At 43.9% G+C, this 20,952-nt stretch overlaps 1 protein-coding gene across 2 annotated transcripts; it reads right to left on the bottom strand.

Annotated features, from left to right (window-relative positions):
• Positions 1 to 3,553: 3,553 nt before the first annotated feature.
• On the bottom strand, positions 3,554 to 12,852 carry LOC110537689 (hepatic and glial cell adhesion molecule). Of its 2 annotated transcripts, none has more exons than XM_021623922.3 (7): positions 12,397 to 12,852; positions 8,824 to 9,168; positions 7,866 to 8,147; positions 7,005 to 7,098; positions 4,998 to 5,092; positions 4,813 to 4,883; positions 3,554 to 4,547 (listed from the first exon to the last, which is right to left on the bottom strand). In XM_021623922.3, the coding sequence occupies exons 1-7, from the start codon at positions 12,482 to 12,484 to the stop codon at positions 4,212 to 4,214; spliced, it is 1,311 nt and encodes a 436-aa protein (XP_021479597.2). In that variant the 5' UTR covers positions 12,485 to 12,852; the 3' UTR covers positions 3,554 to 4,211. The 2 variants fall into 2 exon arrangements, with proteins under 2 accessions (XP_021479597.2, XP_090047610.1); XM_090191484.1 differs by having other exon boundaries at positions 8,808 to 9,168; positions 12,397 to 12,597.
• Positions 12,853 to 20,952: the final 8,100 nt, after the last annotated feature.

Below are 20,952 nucleotides of genomic sequence, written 5' to 3'. Positions count from 1 at the left end.
TTATGGCGGTTTTGGAGCAGTGGCTTCTTCCTTGCTGAGCAGCCTTTCAGGTTATGTCAATATAGGACTCGTTTCACTGTGGATATAGATACTTTTGTACCTGTTTCCTCCAGCATCTTCACAAGGTCCTTTGCTGTTGTTCTGGGATTGATTTGCACTTTCCGCACCAAAGTACGTTCATCTCTAGGAGACAGAACACGTCTCCTTCCTGAGCGGTTTGGTGGCTGCGTGGTCCCATGGTGTTTATACTTGCGTACTAATGTTTGTACAGATGAACGTGGTACCTCCAGGCTTTTGGAAATTACTCCCAAGGATGAACCAGACTTGTGGAGGTCTACAATTTTTTTTCTGAGGTCTTGGCTGATTTCTTTAGATTTTCCCATGAGTTAAAGCAAAGAGGCACTGAGTTTGAAGGTGGGCCTTGAAATACATCCCCAGCTACGCCTTCAATTGACTCAAATTATGTCAATTAGCCTATCAGAAGCTTCTAAAGCCATGACATCATTTTCTGGAATTTTCCAAGCTGTTTAAAGGCACAGTCAACTTTGTATGTAAACTTCTGACCCACTGGAATTGTGATACAGTGAAATAATCTGTCTGTAAACAATTGTTGGAAATATTACTTGTGTCATGCACAAAGTAGATTTCCTAACCGACTTGCCAAAACTATAGTTCATTAACAAGAAATTTGTGGAGTTGTTGAAAAACGAGTTTTAATGACTCCAACATAAGTGTACATAAACTTCCAACTTCAACTGTATATGGCGACAACAGGGGACGGGCTATTGCCGAAGACATGGACACGCATTCTGTAGTCCACAATTGTTGCGATACCACAGGAAGCAAAGGAAGTCTCTGTGATCCTCCATCATCCCGAAGCAGTGGAACATGTGCTGGATATCAGCACTGATGGCCACAGGTTCTTTCCTGAACCTCTTGAGTATCCCAACAGGCTGCCGTTGAGATCAGGGCCTGTGGGGAGTACATAATTGAGGGAGACTCCTTTGAATGGTGCACTTGAGTTGAACACCACACGGCTCTGGTCTGGCTTTATAGGGTGATAGACTCCAAATGGAGGTACCAGCATTCTTGACCTTCCTGGTAGAGCTACCTCTGCATGGTCGTTGATGAACGATTTCTGCATGAACTCTACGAATTGCTCCTTCATCTGAACCTGCTTTGCTAGAGTACGACGGAGTGAGGTGAGACGACTGTAAGCATACTCCATATTGTTTGGCAACCATCATCTGGGTTTCTGAAAGGGAAAGGGTGCGAACCAGCTGTTGGAGTGGTCTTGGCAGACCTCGTTGTCCGTGATCTGAAGGAATCTTGAGTCGTCAATCGAAGGTGCAAAGTTTGAATGCTAGCTGTGCGACAGAAGATTGGCTGACCCAGGTTCTCTCCGGTAAGTGTCAGTGAGTTGTGTTGAAGGTTTGGCTCGTCAAGGATCTTCTGCGGTGCTCCGTAACTGAGCTTCTCTTTCACCCTAACCTGACTGTTGCATGGGCTGAAGTAGGTTGGACGACCATTTTCCAAGATGGATGTCTTGAACGAACTCACCTGAGATGGTTTGCGGGCACCTCTGAGACACACATCCCCGACAAAAACCCAATCTAGGTCTAGCTTCTGGGCAAATGGAGCATCGTCTGGACCGTTGATTTCGTTCCTCACTTTATGTACTCTCAAGACAACTCTGCCTAAGAAGAGAAGTATGTCGGCATCGGAATCCAGAGGTGGGATCTCGTCTGCGATGCGTCTCAGGTGACTGTGGTGGCGAGCTGAGTGGTTGTTAGGGACTTGGTTACATTCGATGAGCGTGGGAAGGCGGAGACTCATCTTCTCGTCGAATGACTCCACAACGTAACCACGGGCCGTCCTTCCAGCTGTCTCTGTTAGTACCACGCATCTTGAGTGTGTATGGTGATGAACTACCTTTTGACCTTGAAGCTGTTGAACTCTGATCTTGCTTTGTTCATCCAGTATAGCGCACATCCTTTTTGATTATTCACGGCATCCTTCTGGAACACATTTATGAAGCATATCTTGGAGCATGCTCTCACGCTTATTCCTTTTCCACATACCGCGGTGCACTCAGATGTGACCTCCTGATTGGCTGGTTCCTCTTCCTCCCTGCTATGCTCTAAAGAGGAAGGGGATGAGCTTAACTTCCATGGAGCTGGACCAGGATGGAGTGCTGAGAGGTGCCGGCCGCTTTCACATTCGTTGCATTTCACCGTTACCTTACAGTTCTTGGCGAGATGATTTGTGGAAGAGCAGCACTGAAAACACACAGTTCTCTTTGAGGTACTGTTTGCGGTCTTCCAGGGACTTCTCTCTGAAACCTCCACACTTCTTTAACGGATGAGGCTTGGTGACCTACGTAATCTACTTTGCAGATTTAACGTCTGGTTTCTTCTGATCCCCCGTGTTCTCTTTTGAAGATACTTGTATTTTGTGGACAGATATTGTCTTCCCATGTCTGTCTTGCTCGTCTCTTCTGACAGGTGCCGAATGGGAGGAGAAGAGGTTGAAGCTGGGGTCTGCCCTGACTTTGGCTTCTCTACGGATGAAGTTGGCGAACATCCAGAATGGAAGGTGACATTGTTTTTATAGCCTGACGTTTGACCCATATGATGTCCACGTTTCCTGCAGGCCATATGGGAGCTTCTCTACGATAGGGCTCACCCCTCTGGATGTCTCCAGGTATGATAGGCCAGGTAGGTAGCCATCTTGCTTTGCAGCTTCGAGCTCCAATAATAGATCTCCAAGGTCACAGAGTGTCTGGGGTTCTTTATTTGTCACGTTTTTTGCAGTACGGGTCATGACCATAGGGCTGATGTCACTCTCTCTACACTGGTTGGCTACACATGCATTTTGCTCTTCTCCAGTAGCTGAATCAAGTTAGACCTGCTTGAAATACTTTTGCAGATAAATTGCTCATTTACATCTATGGAAATAGGCTGTTTGATTTAGGCCCACTGAAAAGTCCAAGTTAGAGCGAGTGACAGTTTTCTAGTGAGAAAACATGGTAACAACACCTAATTGTTATCCAGGCATCTCTGTTCTGTGGAGAAATTGTGTATTGTCTCCACTCTCCAATGTATTCATTCATGTTTATGTTGGGATAGGCAGATGAATTGCTTTCTTCTCCACGCCTCAAACACAAAGCCACAGTCGTCACTGAACAGGCATGCTTTTGTCCTCTTGGTGAAACTGTGAATCAGCAAACACATTCTCTCTGTGTGTTCAAGAACAGAATGATGAGCATTAGACAAAAAGGAACAAGTTACATAAAGCTTGTACTGTACTGTGTTGAAATGATGTCCCCTCTGTTTTATTGCAGGGCACAAACATTCCCTGTGAACAGAGATGAAGAGATTGCATTGATGTCGACCACGATGACTGTCTGAAGAAACCCTATGTAAGCTGCATGAATAAATGTCAACAAAAAAAATACAAACCAACAATATTAAGGACAAAGTGTCTGAAACATTCAAACTTTCCCTAAAGTTTAACTTTAAGTGAAACAAATTTAGAAATGACGACAAATGTATTCCTCATACCTTTATTGAACATCTCTACTGATGTGTACAGTGCATCCTTTGTTTTTCTTAACAAATTCTATGAATCTAGACAAAGGAAAACAAATATTGAATGATTATTCAACTATGATACCAAGAACACAGACGATTAGTAGTTCAATTACAAACATCCACACCATACAAAATGTACTAAAATAAATTGGTAATGCACTAAAAGAAACTAAACTGACCCATACAGTTGTGGAGGATGACAGTGTATTTACAAATCCATTGAGGAGAATATTAAAGTGCTGTGTTGGGTTCTGAGACAAACATTACTGCACTATTACGTCATAAAAACATATTTACATGCATACAGTCACCATGTGAACATACAGAAATATACACATCTCTCTGCAGCTCCAAGGCATGGACCACAGGGGCAATGGTGTGTGGAAGCTTTTTTTCCTGGCCCAGCTTCAACACACCAGGGTCATATTCATTAGGGCACTGAAAATAAACTGTTTTAAATCCTTTTGCAAAGAAAAAATAAAATGAATGTCCAGTTTGTTCCCTTTGGTGCCTATGTTAAAATTAATCATGGTCTTAAATTTAGGCCAGATGTGTTAGTGCTGGGCTGAAACAAAAGCCTGCACACACTGAATCTCTCCAGGACTTGCATATAGACAATCAGGGCTGAGTGGTGCCATTGATCTCCAGTATGGGGGTGGGCTCTTCCAACTGAGGGGCAGTTAGTATGCCCCCTGGGTTGCGGAACATGCGCCTGGAGCTTCTAGTGCGGGGCGGGGAGGGGGTGGAGGTTTTGCTCTGCAACTTGTTGTTGTGATGTGAAGGGGGGGAGCTGACTGGGGTGCGAGGGTACCTGCGAGAAGAACGGGCAGGGGGGTCAGGGGAGTGTGAGGAGGGGGGCAGGGAGCTGCTGTAGCTGGGAGGGCTTCTAGGTGGTACAGAGGGGAGGACCAGGCCTCTGTTGCCGGGGGAGTCATGGTCTTCCTGAGGGGAATCCTACAAAGAGGGGAACCAAGTCAATACACACACACAATGCTCTCTAAACAGGTGTAGTGGCTGTTGAGATATTGAGATATTGTGGTCATCCTACCAGCTGAAAAGAGGGTTGAGAAATAAAAATGTACAAACCCCCACAGTATCTCTGTCCATTTTATCGATTTAATAAATGAACATTTATTCAGACAAGGGTTTATTTAGTTATGTTTTGAGTCAGATAGTGATGGTGACAGATTTACATGTTTTTTGTTATTTCGAGAGTTACCTTTTTGAGGATGTAGAGTGCCACTGGATTCTTGCGTTCATGTTCAGTCATAATTTTTGGTAAAACTCGAACTGAACAGGATGAAAAAGACATTGGATGAACACCTTTGGTGCAGTACACATTTTTTAATGTATTATTATGAATAAATTGGAAATATAAATAAAAGTTATTATTAGTTTTCTTACCTGCATGATTGATTTGGGTATAATCAGGGTGTTCTAATAAATGCCTTGGCAGGCCTGCCAAACCTCTGGGCTTCATTTGCCGTTTCTGACGTTCTCTGCATAATAAACGCACAATGTATGTGAGATTAAACTGTGTGCTAAAATGATACAGTATACAACTGTTAAACCCTCTAGAGTCTAAGCCCTGTCTTTGCCAGGGGATAGGGGGTGGGGGGTCTAAGCTAACATATGGAATTGTTTTAAGATGTTCATACCAAGGATAATTTAGCTATTTTATTTTTTTTATTTTAAGAGCCCTTGATGTATCAAAAAAAATATATACAAAAATTATTAGATAAACATTTTATTAGGCATTACTGCTATTAGCCAATAGAAACACATTGAACAACAGATTCAGTACATGGAACAACAGCCCCCCCCCCAAAAAAAAAATATCTAAAGGAACTTTGTTTTGTAGTGTCTGTCCTATACCTGAGAGATATAAGAAAGATGAGGATTTTTTTTAACATGTATTTATTCCTTTATTTTAGGCACTAAACTATCTCCATACATACTTCCATACGTTTTTTTAAACTGGTACCTTCAAATAGGTCTCTTGAGGCTTGTGGGCCTTAAAGAAATTGACTGTCAATATGCTTCTGCCTTTTTACCACTCTTCTCACTGTTTTCCCCTGACCATAGGACCGTGAGAATGCTATTCATTGACCACAGCACAGCGTTCAACACCATAGTACCATCAAAGCTCATCACTAAGCTAAGGATCCTGGGACTAAACACCTCCCTCTTCACAACTGGATCCTGGACTTCCTGACGGGCAACCCCCAGGTGGTGAGGGTAGGTAGCAACACATCTGCCACGCTGATCCTCAACACTGGAGCTCCCCAGGGGTGCGTGCTCAGTCCCCTCCTGTACTCCCTGTTCACCTATGACTGCATGGCCAGGCACGACTCCAACACCATCAGTAAGTTTGCAGACGACACAACAGTGGTAGGCCTGATCACCGACAATGACGAGACAGCCTATAGGGAGGAGGTCAGAGACCGGGCCGGGTGGTGCCAGAATAACAACCTATCCCTCAACATAACCAAGACTAAGGAGATGATTGTGAACTACAGGAAAAGGAGGACCGAGCATGCCCCCATTCTCATCGACTGGGCTGTAGTGGAGCAAGTTGAGAGCCTCAAGTTCCTTGGTGTCCACATCAACAACAAACTAGAATTGTCAAACACACCAAGACAGTTGTGAAGAAGGCACGACAAAGGCTATTCCCCCTCAGGAAACTTACAAGATTTGGCATGGGTCCCGAGATCCTCAAAAGGTTCTACAGCTGCAACATCGAGAGCATACTGGTTGCATCACTGCCTGGTACGGCAATTGCTCAGCCTCTGACTGCAAGGCACTGCAGAGGGTAGTGCATACGGCCCAGTACATAACTGGGGCTAAGCTGCCTGCCATCCAGGACCTCTACACCAGGCGGTGTCAAAGACCCCAGCCACCTCAGTCATAGACTGTTCTCTCTACTACCGCATGGCAAGCGGTACCAGAGTGCCAAGTCTAGGACAAAAAGGCTTCTCAACAGTTTTTTTCCCCAAGCCATAAGACTCCTGAACAGGTAATCAAATGGCTACCCAGACTATTTGCATTGTGTCCCACCCACCACCCACAAACCCTCTTTTACGCTACTGCTACTCTCTGCTCATCATAAATGAATAGTCACTTTAACCATATGTACATGCTACCTCAATCAGCCTGACTAACCGGTGTCTGTATTTAGCCTCACTACTTTTATAGCCTCGCTACTATATATAGCCTGTCTTTTTACTGTTGTTTTATTTCTTTACCTACCTATTGTTCACCTAATACCTTTTATGCACTATTGGTTAGAGCCTGTAAGTAAGCATTTCACTGTCGGCGCACGTGACAAATAAACTTTGATTTGATGTACAGACAGAGAAGCATCCAGAAACATGCAGCGAGTGAGACAACCATCAATAAGCTAGTTCTTACTTCTTGGAAGGCCCCCAGCAGGCGCATACTGTAACCAAGGTGATGAGAAGAAAAATACCCCCGGTGGAGAGAATGATGTAGAGGGAACTCCTCCCTGTGGGGGGAACACAAGAGGGTCAGGTAGATAGCAGTGTCACAGGTTGTGTCCCAAATGGCACCTGTTTCCCTATTCAGTGCACTACATTTGACCAGGGCCCATAGGGCTCTGGTCAACAGTAATGCACTATATAGGGAATACGGTACTATTTGGGTGGTAACCACACAGGAAAATAAATGTCACAGGAGAGCTACTTAACAGTATGTTCAAGCAGAATTACAGTATGTACTTTCTCCCCCGTCCTCCCACGTACACACTCATGTCTCTGTGATGTAGTCATGTACTGCATGTATAGCCAGTGATCGACTTCCCTCCCACGCATTCTGTTTGCTAATGGTACATTACAATGATGTTTTTCCCCCCTCTAGAGTGAGGGCTTTGGGTTTATTTTATTTTACAGAAGCTATCATGATTTGCATTTGCCTTTATTCACCCCTTCCCTAAAGTACAAGGACTTGCTTTTCAGTGAAGTATTTGTTTCATGCCCTAGGCTTGAACCACTGACTTGTACGCCTAAGAAAGCGCTCTGAGATGAAATTATGAAAATAACTTCAATTTTACTTAGTGAGTACTTACTAAAGAAGCCTATATCATGGGTTAGAGAGTGCGAGAGTATTACAGGAGTTAGCTACATTTCTCCATCCTCATCCCTCAACTTTATAGCAAAGCAAGTAGTGGGGCTGCCATTTTACAGAAAACCAGATTGCAGATTGTGGCTTTAAATTGCCACTGGTTCAAGCCTATAGTTCCACTGTTAAGCCTACTGTAGATAGTGAGTTTAATGGGCAGGCTCTTCATGCTGCCAATAGGGTTCTCCACCATGCAGCCGTAGATGTCATCATCCACCATCAGCACCCGCACAATTGTCAAGAGCTTCTGGTCAGGTGACAACTGCAGGCGCGTCTCATTGGTCAGCGGTTTACCGCCTTTCTGCCAGCTGTACTTGGCATTGGTTCCATTGTCGTGGGAGCAGTTGAGGGTAAAGTGCTCGCTGAGCTCCAGCACTGAGGAGGCCTCCATGTGGACATAAGGCCTGGATATGGGCTCTATGGAGAAGAAGCATAGTAGTCACACATGTTTCTGAAATACCCCAATGAAAAGATTAGGATCTCTTGTTCGTTCAGGGTCAAAGGTTATGCTGATATGATGGTGAAAAAATGTGTCACGAGTCAGCTAATGTACATATACAACTTCTCAGGTGACCCTTCTCAGGTGACCCATGTGACAATGACTTCACAGGTTCAACACTGTTTTGGCTACTGTCCCTTGCACTTTCCTTGACAATTCAGCCCATTCATACAAATTCATGCAATTCAGCCCAGTCTTATGAATGAGAAATATAAACAAAAATGTCAAAAAGCTTTTGGTTTTGTCACAGACAATGCCAGAAGTCCCTGCAAGCAGTGCCTCTTTAATGCAAGTCATGTCACAGAGGACTATTCACCAACCAATTTAGTGACCTTAGTATCCACCCTGAAATTGGTAGTCATACCAAAGACTCCAAAAATGGTAATCAATGCCTCTGCTTGACACTCCGCATTAAAGAGATGGATTAGGGATAAGGTCCTGCAATAGACTAGCATCCTGTCCAGTGGGTGTACTTGTATATCAAACTGCCTCACGCTACAGAATAAGGACATAGGCTACTACCCTATGGTCCATTCTGGCATGGACAAGGCTTACTTTTCCAAGGCTTACTTACTTACACTATGAACCACCTACCATCCACAGTTAGGTCGATACTCCCTTCTCCAGTGAATGTATCATCCGTGATTGAAATCTCCACTTCGTAGGTGCCCTCGTCCGAGAGCTTGAGGTTGTGGAGCAGGAGGGTGCCATTCTCAAACACCAGGATGCGGTCCCGGTACTCTGGCCTCAGGTTCCCAATGATCTCGGTGCCAATGGACTGGACCACAGTGACAGGCTTGTCGTCCCTCTTCAGCTGCCACTTGATGACAGGCGCGTCGGGGCTGGAGCTGCTGTAGCGGACGGAGAGGAGTGCCTCCCCGCCCAATGTCCCCCGGATCAGGGAGCCAGGGCTGGTGATGTTGACCCCCTCGACACTTCCTAGTCATAGAGGAGATGGAACAGACTGGATGTATAAGATCCACCTTATTGTATCTAGTCAATTTATTCAGGTTATAGTCTCCTGGAACATGTGTAAGCACCACCATACATATTATATTTTGCATATTTGTATTCTTTATCTTATCAGATTAGAGTCAAATTACACAAATGTAATTTACACGCATGTGAGACAGATTAACTGACACATTACACCGCAGTAGGCACTAGCTGCATTGCCACTTCAGATTGTAACAAGTGTCTTTCAAATAGGCCTAGTAGCAAACCATCCAACAACCAGCTTTACCCAGATCGTGTACCCAAGGAGACTTGGCCCACTTCTTAATGGAAATGTACTGCCTTTCCTATTCCATTACTCTGTGAATGTTAGTGTTCTGAAGAATATTGGACTGTCCACAATCTCCACACCAGTACCACCATCCCAGCCGTAACTAGGCGGTCTTTTATTGAGTGGCATGCTTCTTTCCAATCATCGTTAACAGGTCATTGTCCGGGCATATGCTTAGCTTCCTCCTCTCAGCCCCTTAGCTGTTTCAACAACATATTTCAAACAGTCTAAGTTATGGCCAACAGATTTTGCAGCAATACTTTCTGAGTTCATTGACCAGAGGTTTCATCTCTGTGAGGGAAATAGCCTACAGTATGTGTTCAGAGTGGGCTAATAAAGTGAGAGCCAAATGGCTGTATCTAGCTCTGCTGGCTGTTGTTGTGGGTGGTAGGCTGCTGATGACTCGACTGTGGGCACTGGGCCCCCTCCTCCATTGGGGCAGAGTGTGCTGAAGCGAGCCTGCGTGGCAGCACTGCATCACCGTGGTAACGGCTCACAGTTCTCTGGGACCGCTGTGATGAGCTGACAAAAGTGGCGATTGTTTGGACCAACTTCCTCCCTGGCAGTCCATGAAAAGAGCCCTCAGAGCAAACACGAGGTCCCCGATTGGCTGAGCCCGGAGACAGAGGACCCCAGTGATTCTGCTGATGACAACACAATCGCACCTCTTCCCATGCTTGTGTCTTCACACCTTTTTTATATATCTCATGTAAAGTTAGAATGATATATTTACAAAAGTTTAGATTCTTCGTATATCTTCCCCTTTATGTTTCTAGGTCGTACCTCAATACCCTGAGCTCAGGTCCTTCACCAACCAACATCTGCCCTTTCACCATGATCCTCTCTGCTTGGAGGATCCTCTGATTGCCATTCTCACAGAGCAGTTTGGCTCCATGACATCACCATTCATACTGGTGGAGGACTTTGGCTAACCTGCTAAACCAACCGGAAGACATTTGAGTAGTGTAGTGCCCACATGGGCTCTAGAGAGGTCAAATACAAACACTTAAACTCGTTAAAGTCTGAATCTTGTGGGCCGGTTTCCCAAACCCAGATTAAGCCATCCTGGACAAAAAAAAGTATTTCTCAGTGGAGAATGTCCATTGATAGTACATTTTACTCCAGGACTTTTTCTGGGTCCTGATGTGACTGCTTTCTAACAAATAATATACTGTATCTTCATCAATTTTTAAATCCACAGATTGTGTTGTTTTTTGAGTGTCATCAACTTGACTACAAAATGGTTTTCTAGTAATTTAGAATTACTGTACTGTGTGGCATTGTGCTTTCAGATTGAATGAAAATACACAGAGTGTACACACATTATGAACACCTTCCTATTATTGTGTTCCACCCCATTTTGCCCTCAGGGGGGCATGGACTCCACAGGGTGTCAAAAGCGTTCCACATGGATGTTGGCCCATGTTGACTCCAATGCTCCCCACATTTGTGTCAAGTTGGCTGGATGTCCTTTGGGTGGTAGACCATTCTTGATACACATGGGGAAACTGTTGAGCGTGAAAAACCCAGAAGCTTTGCAGTTCTTGACACACTCAAACCTGTGTGCCTGGCACCTACATGCATACCACAGGAGATTAGTGGCACCTTAATTGTGGAGAACGGGCTCATGGTAACGACTGGGGTGGAATTAGGGGAATGGTTCTGTGTGATTCAGTTGGTAGAGTATGGCACTTGCAATGCCAGGGTTGTGGGTTCAACTCTCATTGGGGACCACTACAAACAAATATGAAAATGTATGCACTCTCCTGTAATTTGCTCTGGATAAGAGTGTAAATGTAACATTGTTCAAACACATGGTTTCCAGGTATTTGATGCCATTCTCCCTTCAGCAGCATCCTGTGCTGCATACCCCATTCAAAAGCACTTGAATCTTTTGCCTTGCCCATTCTGAATGGCACACATACACAATCCATGTCTCAAGGCTTAAAATTCCTTCTTTAACCTGTCTCCTCCCCTTCATCTACACTGATTGAAGTGGATTTAACAGGTGACATCAGTAAGGGATCATAGCTTTCACCTGGATTCAATTGGTCAGTCTATGTCGGGGAATTTATATATAAAGATATATATATATATATCTATATATGTTTTTGTAAATGTTTTATTTAACCTTTAATTAACTAGGCAAGTCAGTTAAGAACAAATTCCTATTTTACAATGATGGTGAAAAGAGCAGTGAAGTGGATTTCACAAGCGACATCGGTAAGGGATTGTAGCTTTCACCTGGTCAGTCTGTCATGGAAAAAGCAAGGGTGCCTATTCTTTATTTGTTTAATCTTTATTTTATCAGGGAGTCATACTGAGACCGAGGTCTCTTTTACAGATGAACCCTACATTTAATAAATTACAGAAAATACACACATCAAAATAGAAATACAAAATGCAAGCAGAAAGAAAAACACGTTCATAATCTTTTTTTTTAAACACATTCATAAAAAATTTAAATAAAACACAATCAGTAATAAGGTCCTCAATCAGCTTTCTGAATTCACCTAGAGGCACCAAAACATCACATTTAAGAACATTTTGAAGATTGTTCTACAGATAAAGTGCAAAAAAACAAAAAGCTGATTTACCTAACTCAGTAGAGACCAAAAGAAACCAAAGGAATGTTATGTACACTCAGTGTAAGCTAATATATAACAAGGAAACGCTTATTTGCTTGTTTGACATGGACAAAGTAGGCATAATTGAACATGTTCTTGCAAGTAGAATATGAAAAACACAAAATGTATGTGTCCAACCTATCAGACAAACAAATCTCTGTCAGAAACCGTTTACTTGTCCACTCCATTCTAAATACCTCCCACCCACATTGTCTTGCCTTGGGTTTCCCAAAAACAGGGGAAAGTTTCCCTTACCTGACTGGGACAAAACAAGGAGACACCAGAGTAGCAAAAGTTGAGGAGCGGCTATGGCTTTTGAGAGAGCCTCTCTCTCTGCCTTCATCTTGGGTTTAGCACTCCGTTTCTGTCCCAGACAATTAGCATGATTTGTCCACTCTGGCCACGTCCCCCAGAGAGCGCACAGCCATTCCTCCAAGGCAGGACTCCACTAGGACTGGGTGCACTGCACAACAAAGCAACGCACCAGCAGGGCAAGACAGACAGAGTGATGTGTGTGTGTGGGGGGGGGGGTTGGTTGGTTCTTCTATCCTTGTGGGGACCTAGAATCCCTAAAAGTCCCTACTAGGAGAAAAAACAAGGAAAATGTGCCACATCCCCGTGTGGACAAAAGCTATTTTAAGCTTAGTGGTTAGGGTTACAATTAGGGAAAGGGGGATACCTAGTCAGTTGAACAACTGACTGCATTCAACTGAAATGTGTCTTCTGCATTTATCCCAACCCCTCAATCAGAGAGGTGCAGGGGGCTGTCATAATCAACATCCACGTCATTGGTGCACGGGGGAACTGTTGTTCTGCTCTGGGGCAGAACAGATTTTTACCTTCAGCTGAGGTATTTGATCCAGCAACCTTTCGGTTACAGGCCCAACGCTCAAACCAATAGACTACCAGGGTAAGGGGTTAGTGGTTAGGGTGAGGGGTTAGGTTAGGATTAGGGTCAGGGCATGGGTGGGCAAACGTTTTGTCTTGAGGTCCACATCGGGATTTTGAAATTCAACGGAGGGACACATTTTTTGGGGGACCAATTGTTTGTTAAAATCAATTTGCAGCGGCCTCCCGAGTGGCACAGTGGTCTAAGGCACTGCATCGAAGTGCTTGAGGGGTCACTACAGACCCGAGTTTGATCCCAGGCTGTGTCACATTGGCCGTGCATGGGAGACCCATGAGGCGGCGCACCATTGGTCCAGTGTCGTCCGGGTTAGCAGAGGTTTTGGCAGGCCAAGATTTCCTTGTCCCATCATGCTCTAGCAACTCCTGTGGTGGGCCGGGTGCATTGCACGCAGACACGGTCGGCAGGTGTACGGTGTTTCCTCCGTCACATTGGTGCGGATGGCTTTTGGGTTAAGCAGGCATGGTGTCAAGAAGCCACTTCAATCCGGCACACGAGACAAAAAGAAATGTCTTGCGGGCCTATTTTCTCCCCAATTTCGTGGTATCCAATTGGTAGTTACAGTCTTGTCCCGTTGCTGCAACTCCCATATGGACTCGGGAGAGGCGACGGTCAAGAGCCGTGCGTCCTCCGAAAAATGACCCAGCCAAGCCGCGGCCACTGCGACCTGTATGCTCTCGTTGGCTGGCCATCGCTATTTTTGTCGCCAAATCCACTGGCTCCAGGTCATCTATAAGTCTGTGCTAGGTAAAGTCCCGCCTTATCTCAGCTCACTGGTCACCATAGCAACACCCACCCGTAGCACGCGCTCCAGCAGGTTCCAGCTGGAGACTGATATCTCCCTCTCTAACTTTAAGCATCAGCTGAAAGAGCAGCTTACCAATCACCGTACTTGTACACAGCCAATCTGTAAATAGCACACCCAACTACCTCATCCCATATTGTTATTTATCTTTTTGCACTCAAGTATCTCTACGTGCACATTATCATCTGTACATCTATCACTGCAGTGTTAATGGTAAATTGTAATTATTTTGCCTCTATGGCCTATTTATTGCCTTACCTCCCTAATCTTCTACATTTGCACACACTGTACCTAGATTTTCTATTGTGTTATTGACTGTATGTTTGTTTATGTGTAACTCTGTGTTGTTGTTTTTGTCACACGCTTTGCTTTATCTTGGCCAGGTCTCAGTTGTAAATGAGAACTTGTTCTCAACTGGCCTAGGCGAGACCTAATGCAGACACAGGAGGCAGATGGTTGGAGTCTCACAATGTTTATTAATCCAAAGGGGTAGGCAAGAGAATGGTCGTGGACAAGCAAAAAGGTCAAAACCAGATAAGAGTCCAGGAGGTACAGAGTGGCAAACAGGCTCGTGGTCAAGGCAGGCAGAATGGTCAGGCAGGCGGGTACAAAGTCCAGAAACAGGCAAGAGTCAAAACGGGGAGTACTAGAAAAAGGAGAATACAAAAAGCAAGATAACGGGAAAAACCACTGGTTGACTTGGAAACAAACAAGACGAACTGGCACAGAGAGACAAGAAACACAGGGATAAATACACTGGGGAAAACAAGCGACACCTGGAGGGGGTGGAGACAATAACGAGGACAGGTGAACCTGATCAGGGTGTGACACTACCTGGTTAAATAAAGGTGAAATAATAAATAAATAAGGAAATCAGTCAATTGAAATAAATTCATTTGGCCCTAATTTATGGATTTCACATGACTGGGCAGGGGTGCAGCCATGGGTGGGCCTGGGAGGCCATAGGCCTACCCGCTGGGGAGCCAGGTTCAGCCGACAGAAATAATCCTCAATTTGTGAGGCCGGTTGGACATACTGCCAAATTCTCTAAAACAACGTTGGAAGCAGTTTATGGTAGAGAAATTAACGTTAAATGATCTTGCAACAGCTCTATTGGACAATCCTGTAGTCTGCATGCACACTGCACGCTCAAAACTTGACAAATCTGTGGCATTGTGTTGTGTGACAAAACTGCACATTTTAAAGTGGCCTTTTATTGTCCCCAGCACAAGGTGCACCTGTGTAATGATCATGCTGTTTAAATCAGCTTTTTGATATGCTACACCTATCATGGTGGATGGATTATCTTGGCAAATGAGAAATGCTCAATAGGAATGTAAACTAATTTGTGCACAACATGAGAGAAATATGTTTTTTGTGCGTATGGAAGATTTCTGGGATTTTTATTTCAGCTCATGAAACATTATACATGTTGCGTTTATATTTTTGGTCAGTGTAGTTCACTACTTTTGACCAGGGCCCATGGTCAAAAGAACACTATATAGGAAATATGGTGCCATTTGGGACACATCCAGGGTATATGGCCAAATACAGTTCTTGATGAATGGAAGGTGGGTCTTCAGACTCCTTTACTTTTCCCACATATTGTAACGTTACAGCTTTATTCTAAAATTGATCACATAGTTGTTTTTTTACCATCATCAATCTACACACAATACCCCATAATGACAAAGCAAAAACAGGTTTAGACATTTTTGCAAATTGAAATTTCAAAATTTACATAAGTATTCAGTACTTTGTTGGAGCACCTTTTGGCTGTGATTACAGCCTCGTGTCTTCTTGGGTATGACACTACAAGCTTGGCACACCTGTATTTGGGGAATTTCTCCCATTCTTCTCTACACATCCTCTCAAGCTCTGTCAGGTTGGATGGGGAGCATCGATTCACAGCTATTTTCAGGTCTCTCCAGAGATGTTCAATCAGGTTCAAGTCCCCCCCCCCCCCCCCCCCCGATTGCTCAGTTTGGCCAGATCTGAGGAAGAGTCTTTGTGGTTCCAAACTACTTCCAGAACAGAATGATGGAGGCCACTGTTCTTGGGGACCTTCCATGCTGTAAAATACAGTGCCTTGCGAAAGTATTCGGCCCCCTTGAACTTTGCGACATTTTGCCACATTTCAGGCTTCAAACATAAAGATATAAAACTGTATTTTTTTGTGAAGAATCAACAACAAGTGGGACACAATCATGAAGCGGAACGACATTTATTGGATATTTCAAACTTTTTTAACAAATCAAAAACTGAAAAATTAGGGTGCAAAATTATTCAGCCCCTTTACTTTCAGTGCAGCAAACTCTCTCCAGAAGTTCAGTGAGGATCTCTGAATGATCCAATGTTGACCTAAATGACTAATGATGATAAATACAATCCACCTGTGTGTAATCAAGTCTCCGTATAAATGCACCTGCACTGTGATAGTCTCAGAGGTCCGTTAAAAGCGCAGAGAGCATCATGAAGAACAAGGAACACACCAGGCAGGTCCGAGATACTGTTGTGAAGAAGTTTAAAGCCGGATTTGGATACAAAAAGATTTCCCAAGCTTTAAACATCCCAAGGAGCACTGTGCAAGCGATAATATTGAAATGGAAGGAGTATCAGACCACTGCAAATCTACCAAGACCTGGCCGTCCCTCTAAACTTTCAGCTCATACAAGGAGAAGACTGATCAGAGATGCAGCCAAGAGGCCCATGATCACTCTGGATGAACTGCAGAGATCTACAGCTGAGGTGGGAGACTCTGTCCATAGGACAACAATCAGTCGTATATTGCACAAATCTGGCCTTTATGGAAGAGTGGCAAGAAGAAAGCCATTTCTTAAAGATATCCATAAAAAGTGTTGTGTAACGTTTGCCACAAGCCACCTGGGAGACACACCAAACATGTGGAAGAAGGTGCTCTGGTCAGATGAAACCAAAATTGAACTTTTTGGCAACAATGCAAAACGTTATGTTTGGCGTAAAAGCAACACAGCTCATCACCCTGAACACACCATCCCCACTGTCAAACATGGTGGTGGCAGCATCATGGTTTGGGCCTGCTTTTCTTCAGCAGGGACAGGGAAGATGGTTAAAATTTATGGGAAGATGGATGGAGCCAAATACAGGACCATTCTGGAAGAAAACCTGATGGAGTCTGCAAAAGACCTGAGACTGGGACGGAGATTTGTCTTCCAACAAGACAATGATCCAAAACATAAAGCAAAATCTACAATGGAATGGTTCAAAAATAAACATATCCAGGTGTTAGAATGGCCAAGTCAAAGTCCAGACCTGAATCCAATCGAGAATCTGTGGAAAGAACTGAAAACTGCTGTTCACAAATGCTCTCCATCCAACCTCACTGAGCTCGAGCTGTTTTGCAAGGAGGAATGGGAAAAAAATTCAGTCTCTCGATGTGCAAAACTGATAGAGACATACCCCAAGCGACTTACAGCTGTAATCGCAGCAACAGGTGGCGCTACAAAGTATTAACTTAAGGGGGCTGAATAATTTTGCACGCCCAATTTTTCAGTTTTTGATTTGTTAAAAAAGTTTGAAATATCCAATAAATGTCGTTCCACTTCATGATTGTGTCCCACTTGTTGATTCTTCACAAAAAAATACAGTTTTATATCTTTATGTTTGAAGCCTGAAATGTGGCAAAAGGTCGCAAAGTTCAAGGGTGCCGAATACTTTCGCAAGGCACTGTAAATGTGGTACCCTTCCCCAGATCTGTGCCTCGACACAATCTATTCTCGGAGCTCTACGGACAATTTCTTCAACTTCAAGGCTTGGTTTTTGCTCTGACATGCGTGATCAACTGTGGGACCTTATATAGACAGGTTTGTGCCTTTCCAAATGATGTCCAATCAACTGAATTTAGCACAGGTGGACTCCAAGTTGTTGAATCATCTCAAGGATGATCAATGGTAACAGGATGCACCTGGCTCAATATTTTGTCTCACAGCAAAAGGTCTGAATACGTATGTAAATAAGGTCTTTATGTTGTTTTTTTTTTATTACATTTGCCCCCAAAAATTAAAAAGACCTGTTTTTGCTTTGTTGTTATAGGGTATTGTGTGTAAATTGACGAGGACGTTCTTTTATTGAATTAATTTCAGAAAAAGGCTGTAACGTAACACAATGTGGAAGTAGGGATGAGGTCTGAATAATTTCTGAATGCACTGTACTTTTAGGTGGATATTATAAAGGTTAATATTTTTTCAAATAAAACAATGGGCAGTTTGGGTTGCAGTTGTATGTACCTTTTTGTGTAAAAACAAACAGAATAGGCTATGTCTGGCTTGCAAATTTGTTGTGTTTTTTTCATTATGGCCCTTGCACTAATTGAGCTTGACACCCCTGATATATTTAAAAATGTATATATTTAACCAGGCAAGTAAGTTAAGAACAAATTCTTATTTACAATGACAGCCTACCCCGGCCAACCCTAACAACACTGGGCTAATTGTGCACCACCCTATGGGACTCCCAATCACACCCGGTTGTGATACAGCCTGGAACCACTGAGATGCAGTGCCTTAGACTGCTGCGCCACTAGGAAACCCAGTATCTTCAACTGAATGTAAACAAAATACCCCCTCCCCATCAATGAAGTCTCATTGATACCAGCATAGTCTTATATTGAGATATATCAATTAATTATATATCAATTCATTTACATTTCACAGATCCATGGGTGTAAGACCTCTGGGCTACTCTATTTGTTTGTCTTCATCGATCCTCTCTGGCACTTATCACAGTTCTTATGCTCTGATGACACCCCCTGCTGTTTGCTTTACACCATAGCAAGCTCACGTGGCCACGACTAGTTCAACGAATAGTGGCGAAAAGTGACAAAACCAAACATTTTTATTGTAGAAATGTAGAAAATGAAGAAAACAACATATCCGGCTCAGCAAATTTGTGTACACGAGACGGCAGGGTGGTATTCATTAATGCACACCATAGCAAAGCATTTTATAACAGAAAATGTAAGTGAGCATTTCTTGTTTAGTTCCCAGTGAATATGACACAGTACTTTGTGTGCACTTAGTAGCCTCGCCTATAAGGGGCTTAGATTCGGATTTTGTAGGTTGTGGTGCTTTTTAATGAGTACTCTATTGTAAACGGTTCCATTTCCATTATGTGCTGTCTCCCAACCTGGAGTGGTACAATTCAATTCCATTACACCCCACCCCCATGCTAACTCCTGCAGATACTCTGCACAGGAGTGTGTTTGGCTGTGTCAGTGCTTGTCTGTGTTTTAACATGCTTCAAGTGCCCTGCCTACTGTAGCCATTGACAGGCTCTTCCCATTTGTGGTAGTGGGTGAGTGAGACCTGAGAGGGGACACCATTATAAAGTATCCCAGAGATGCCATCTGGCCTAGCTCAAACCCCACGTTATCTATTTTGATAAATGTCTTTACTTTTTCATTAGGCTTAATACACACATCCATTGGGAACCATTGTACTGTTCAATGCTACTGTCAAACATTTTAAGGCTCTATGGTAAGGGTGCCATTGTGTTGATCCACTCATTCCCCCCTGCTCCTCTCAATGCTCACCTCAACCTTCATAATACCTTCATATGCCCGACCACACCTCAGAAATTGTGCTACGATGACTCTCTTTAAACTGCGTGTTAATTCACAAAACATGAGCTATACTCACTCGTTCTCCACAACTCCTAGTGCCGTGTTTCAAACCGACAAGACCAGAGGAGGAGTAAAATAACAGTGGCTGTGGTGGGTTGCTATTGGAAACCCTCTGAAAAATGAATCTTTCATAACTCTCACCTCGGTGAGTTGAGTCTGCATTAGCATCCCAGAGCTGATTCCCACTCCATGGCAGTGTGAGTGGGAGCCTACGTGGGCGGCCCGTTGGGCTCAGAGCGACCCGGGTGCAAGTCTACACAGGAGGGTTCAACTTCAAGAAGAGCAACATAAAAATATCTGATCTGTGGCTCCATGCCGTACGGCTGGGGCTGTTGTGTCTTTGCTATCTCGGTGCCTGAGGTTGAGGGTTCAAATTCAAATGGGAAAACTGGCTACATGTGCTATAGTTAGTAATGAGGATATTTGAATGAATATGTGGTGCTGCTTAGTCTGCGGCTATACGCTACAGTGTCTATTTCATGGAGGGGGTTTCAGTTCAGAAAAGGAAACAGTTGAGGCAATCACCAGCAAACTGTTCTTATCCTCGAGAATGAGCAAAGAAACGGTTGCAAAGCTAAGTCACAATTTGTACAGCCAAGCACTCCTTGACTGAGATGGCAACACCAAAAGAAATAGCAATAAAATACACAGCAACTTGGCTTTTTTTTTGACAACTATCAACCACCCACTCTAACATCTACATAGCAACCACCACCACCACCCCAATCAAAAGCACCGAAATGATCTGTCTCACTTAACAGTTGCTGATGTGGCTAACGTATGAATCCTGTATCGGTAGCGTGCTTCAGCCTTTGCCCTTTTAGCTGGCGTTAAATATAACTGAGGTAGCTACTGTCAGGAGAGAAAACAGGACAAGATAATTACCACACGCTCCAGTTTCCCTTGTCCTCCCTTTACCATTGTGATTTGTGCATAGTAATTAAAACATGAGAGCTGCTGGTATAAAGTTACACACAGTGTGCATTTGCTTAGGGAATGTGCATGGTGCTGCTGTTCTCATGTACATCAGCGTAGGTTGCTGATGGGAGGATGTGTGTTTGATGTATTTGTTCCACCTATTCTGCACCAGCCATTACCATGAGCCCGTCTTCCCCAATTAAAGGTGCCACCAACCTCCTGTGATGTACATACAGTATGTGTGTGTTTGGGGGAGGGGCGTCTATGTGTGTGTGTGTGTGAGCGCGAGAGACAGGAGAAAATAGAGATAAAGAGAGACAGTGAGAAAATAAAAGGGTGGGCGGGTGTACAAACCTTTGTTGCAGTAGGAGCGAAATCCTCCTAAAAGCTTTCCAAACGGATGAATTCCAACATGCAGTGTAAAGGTGTTCTGATGTGTTATTCTGCAAGACTGAACATAGCGAGTGCATTTCACTGTATACATTTTTTAACCAGCATCAGTTCTACATGGGAGACAAATTT

Source organism: Oncorhynchus mykiss, chromosome 12 (assembly GCF_057628025.1).
Source record: "Oncorhynchus mykiss isolate SJ-2025 chromosome 12, ASM5762802v1, whole genome shotgun sequence".
NCBI classification, from domain to species: Eukaryota; Metazoa; Chordata; class Actinopteri; order Salmoniformes; family Salmonidae; genus Oncorhynchus; species Oncorhynchus mykiss.
The sequence above is the reverse complement of the archived record's forward strand: the minus strand, read 5'-3'. Positions and strand labels throughout refer to the sequence as shown.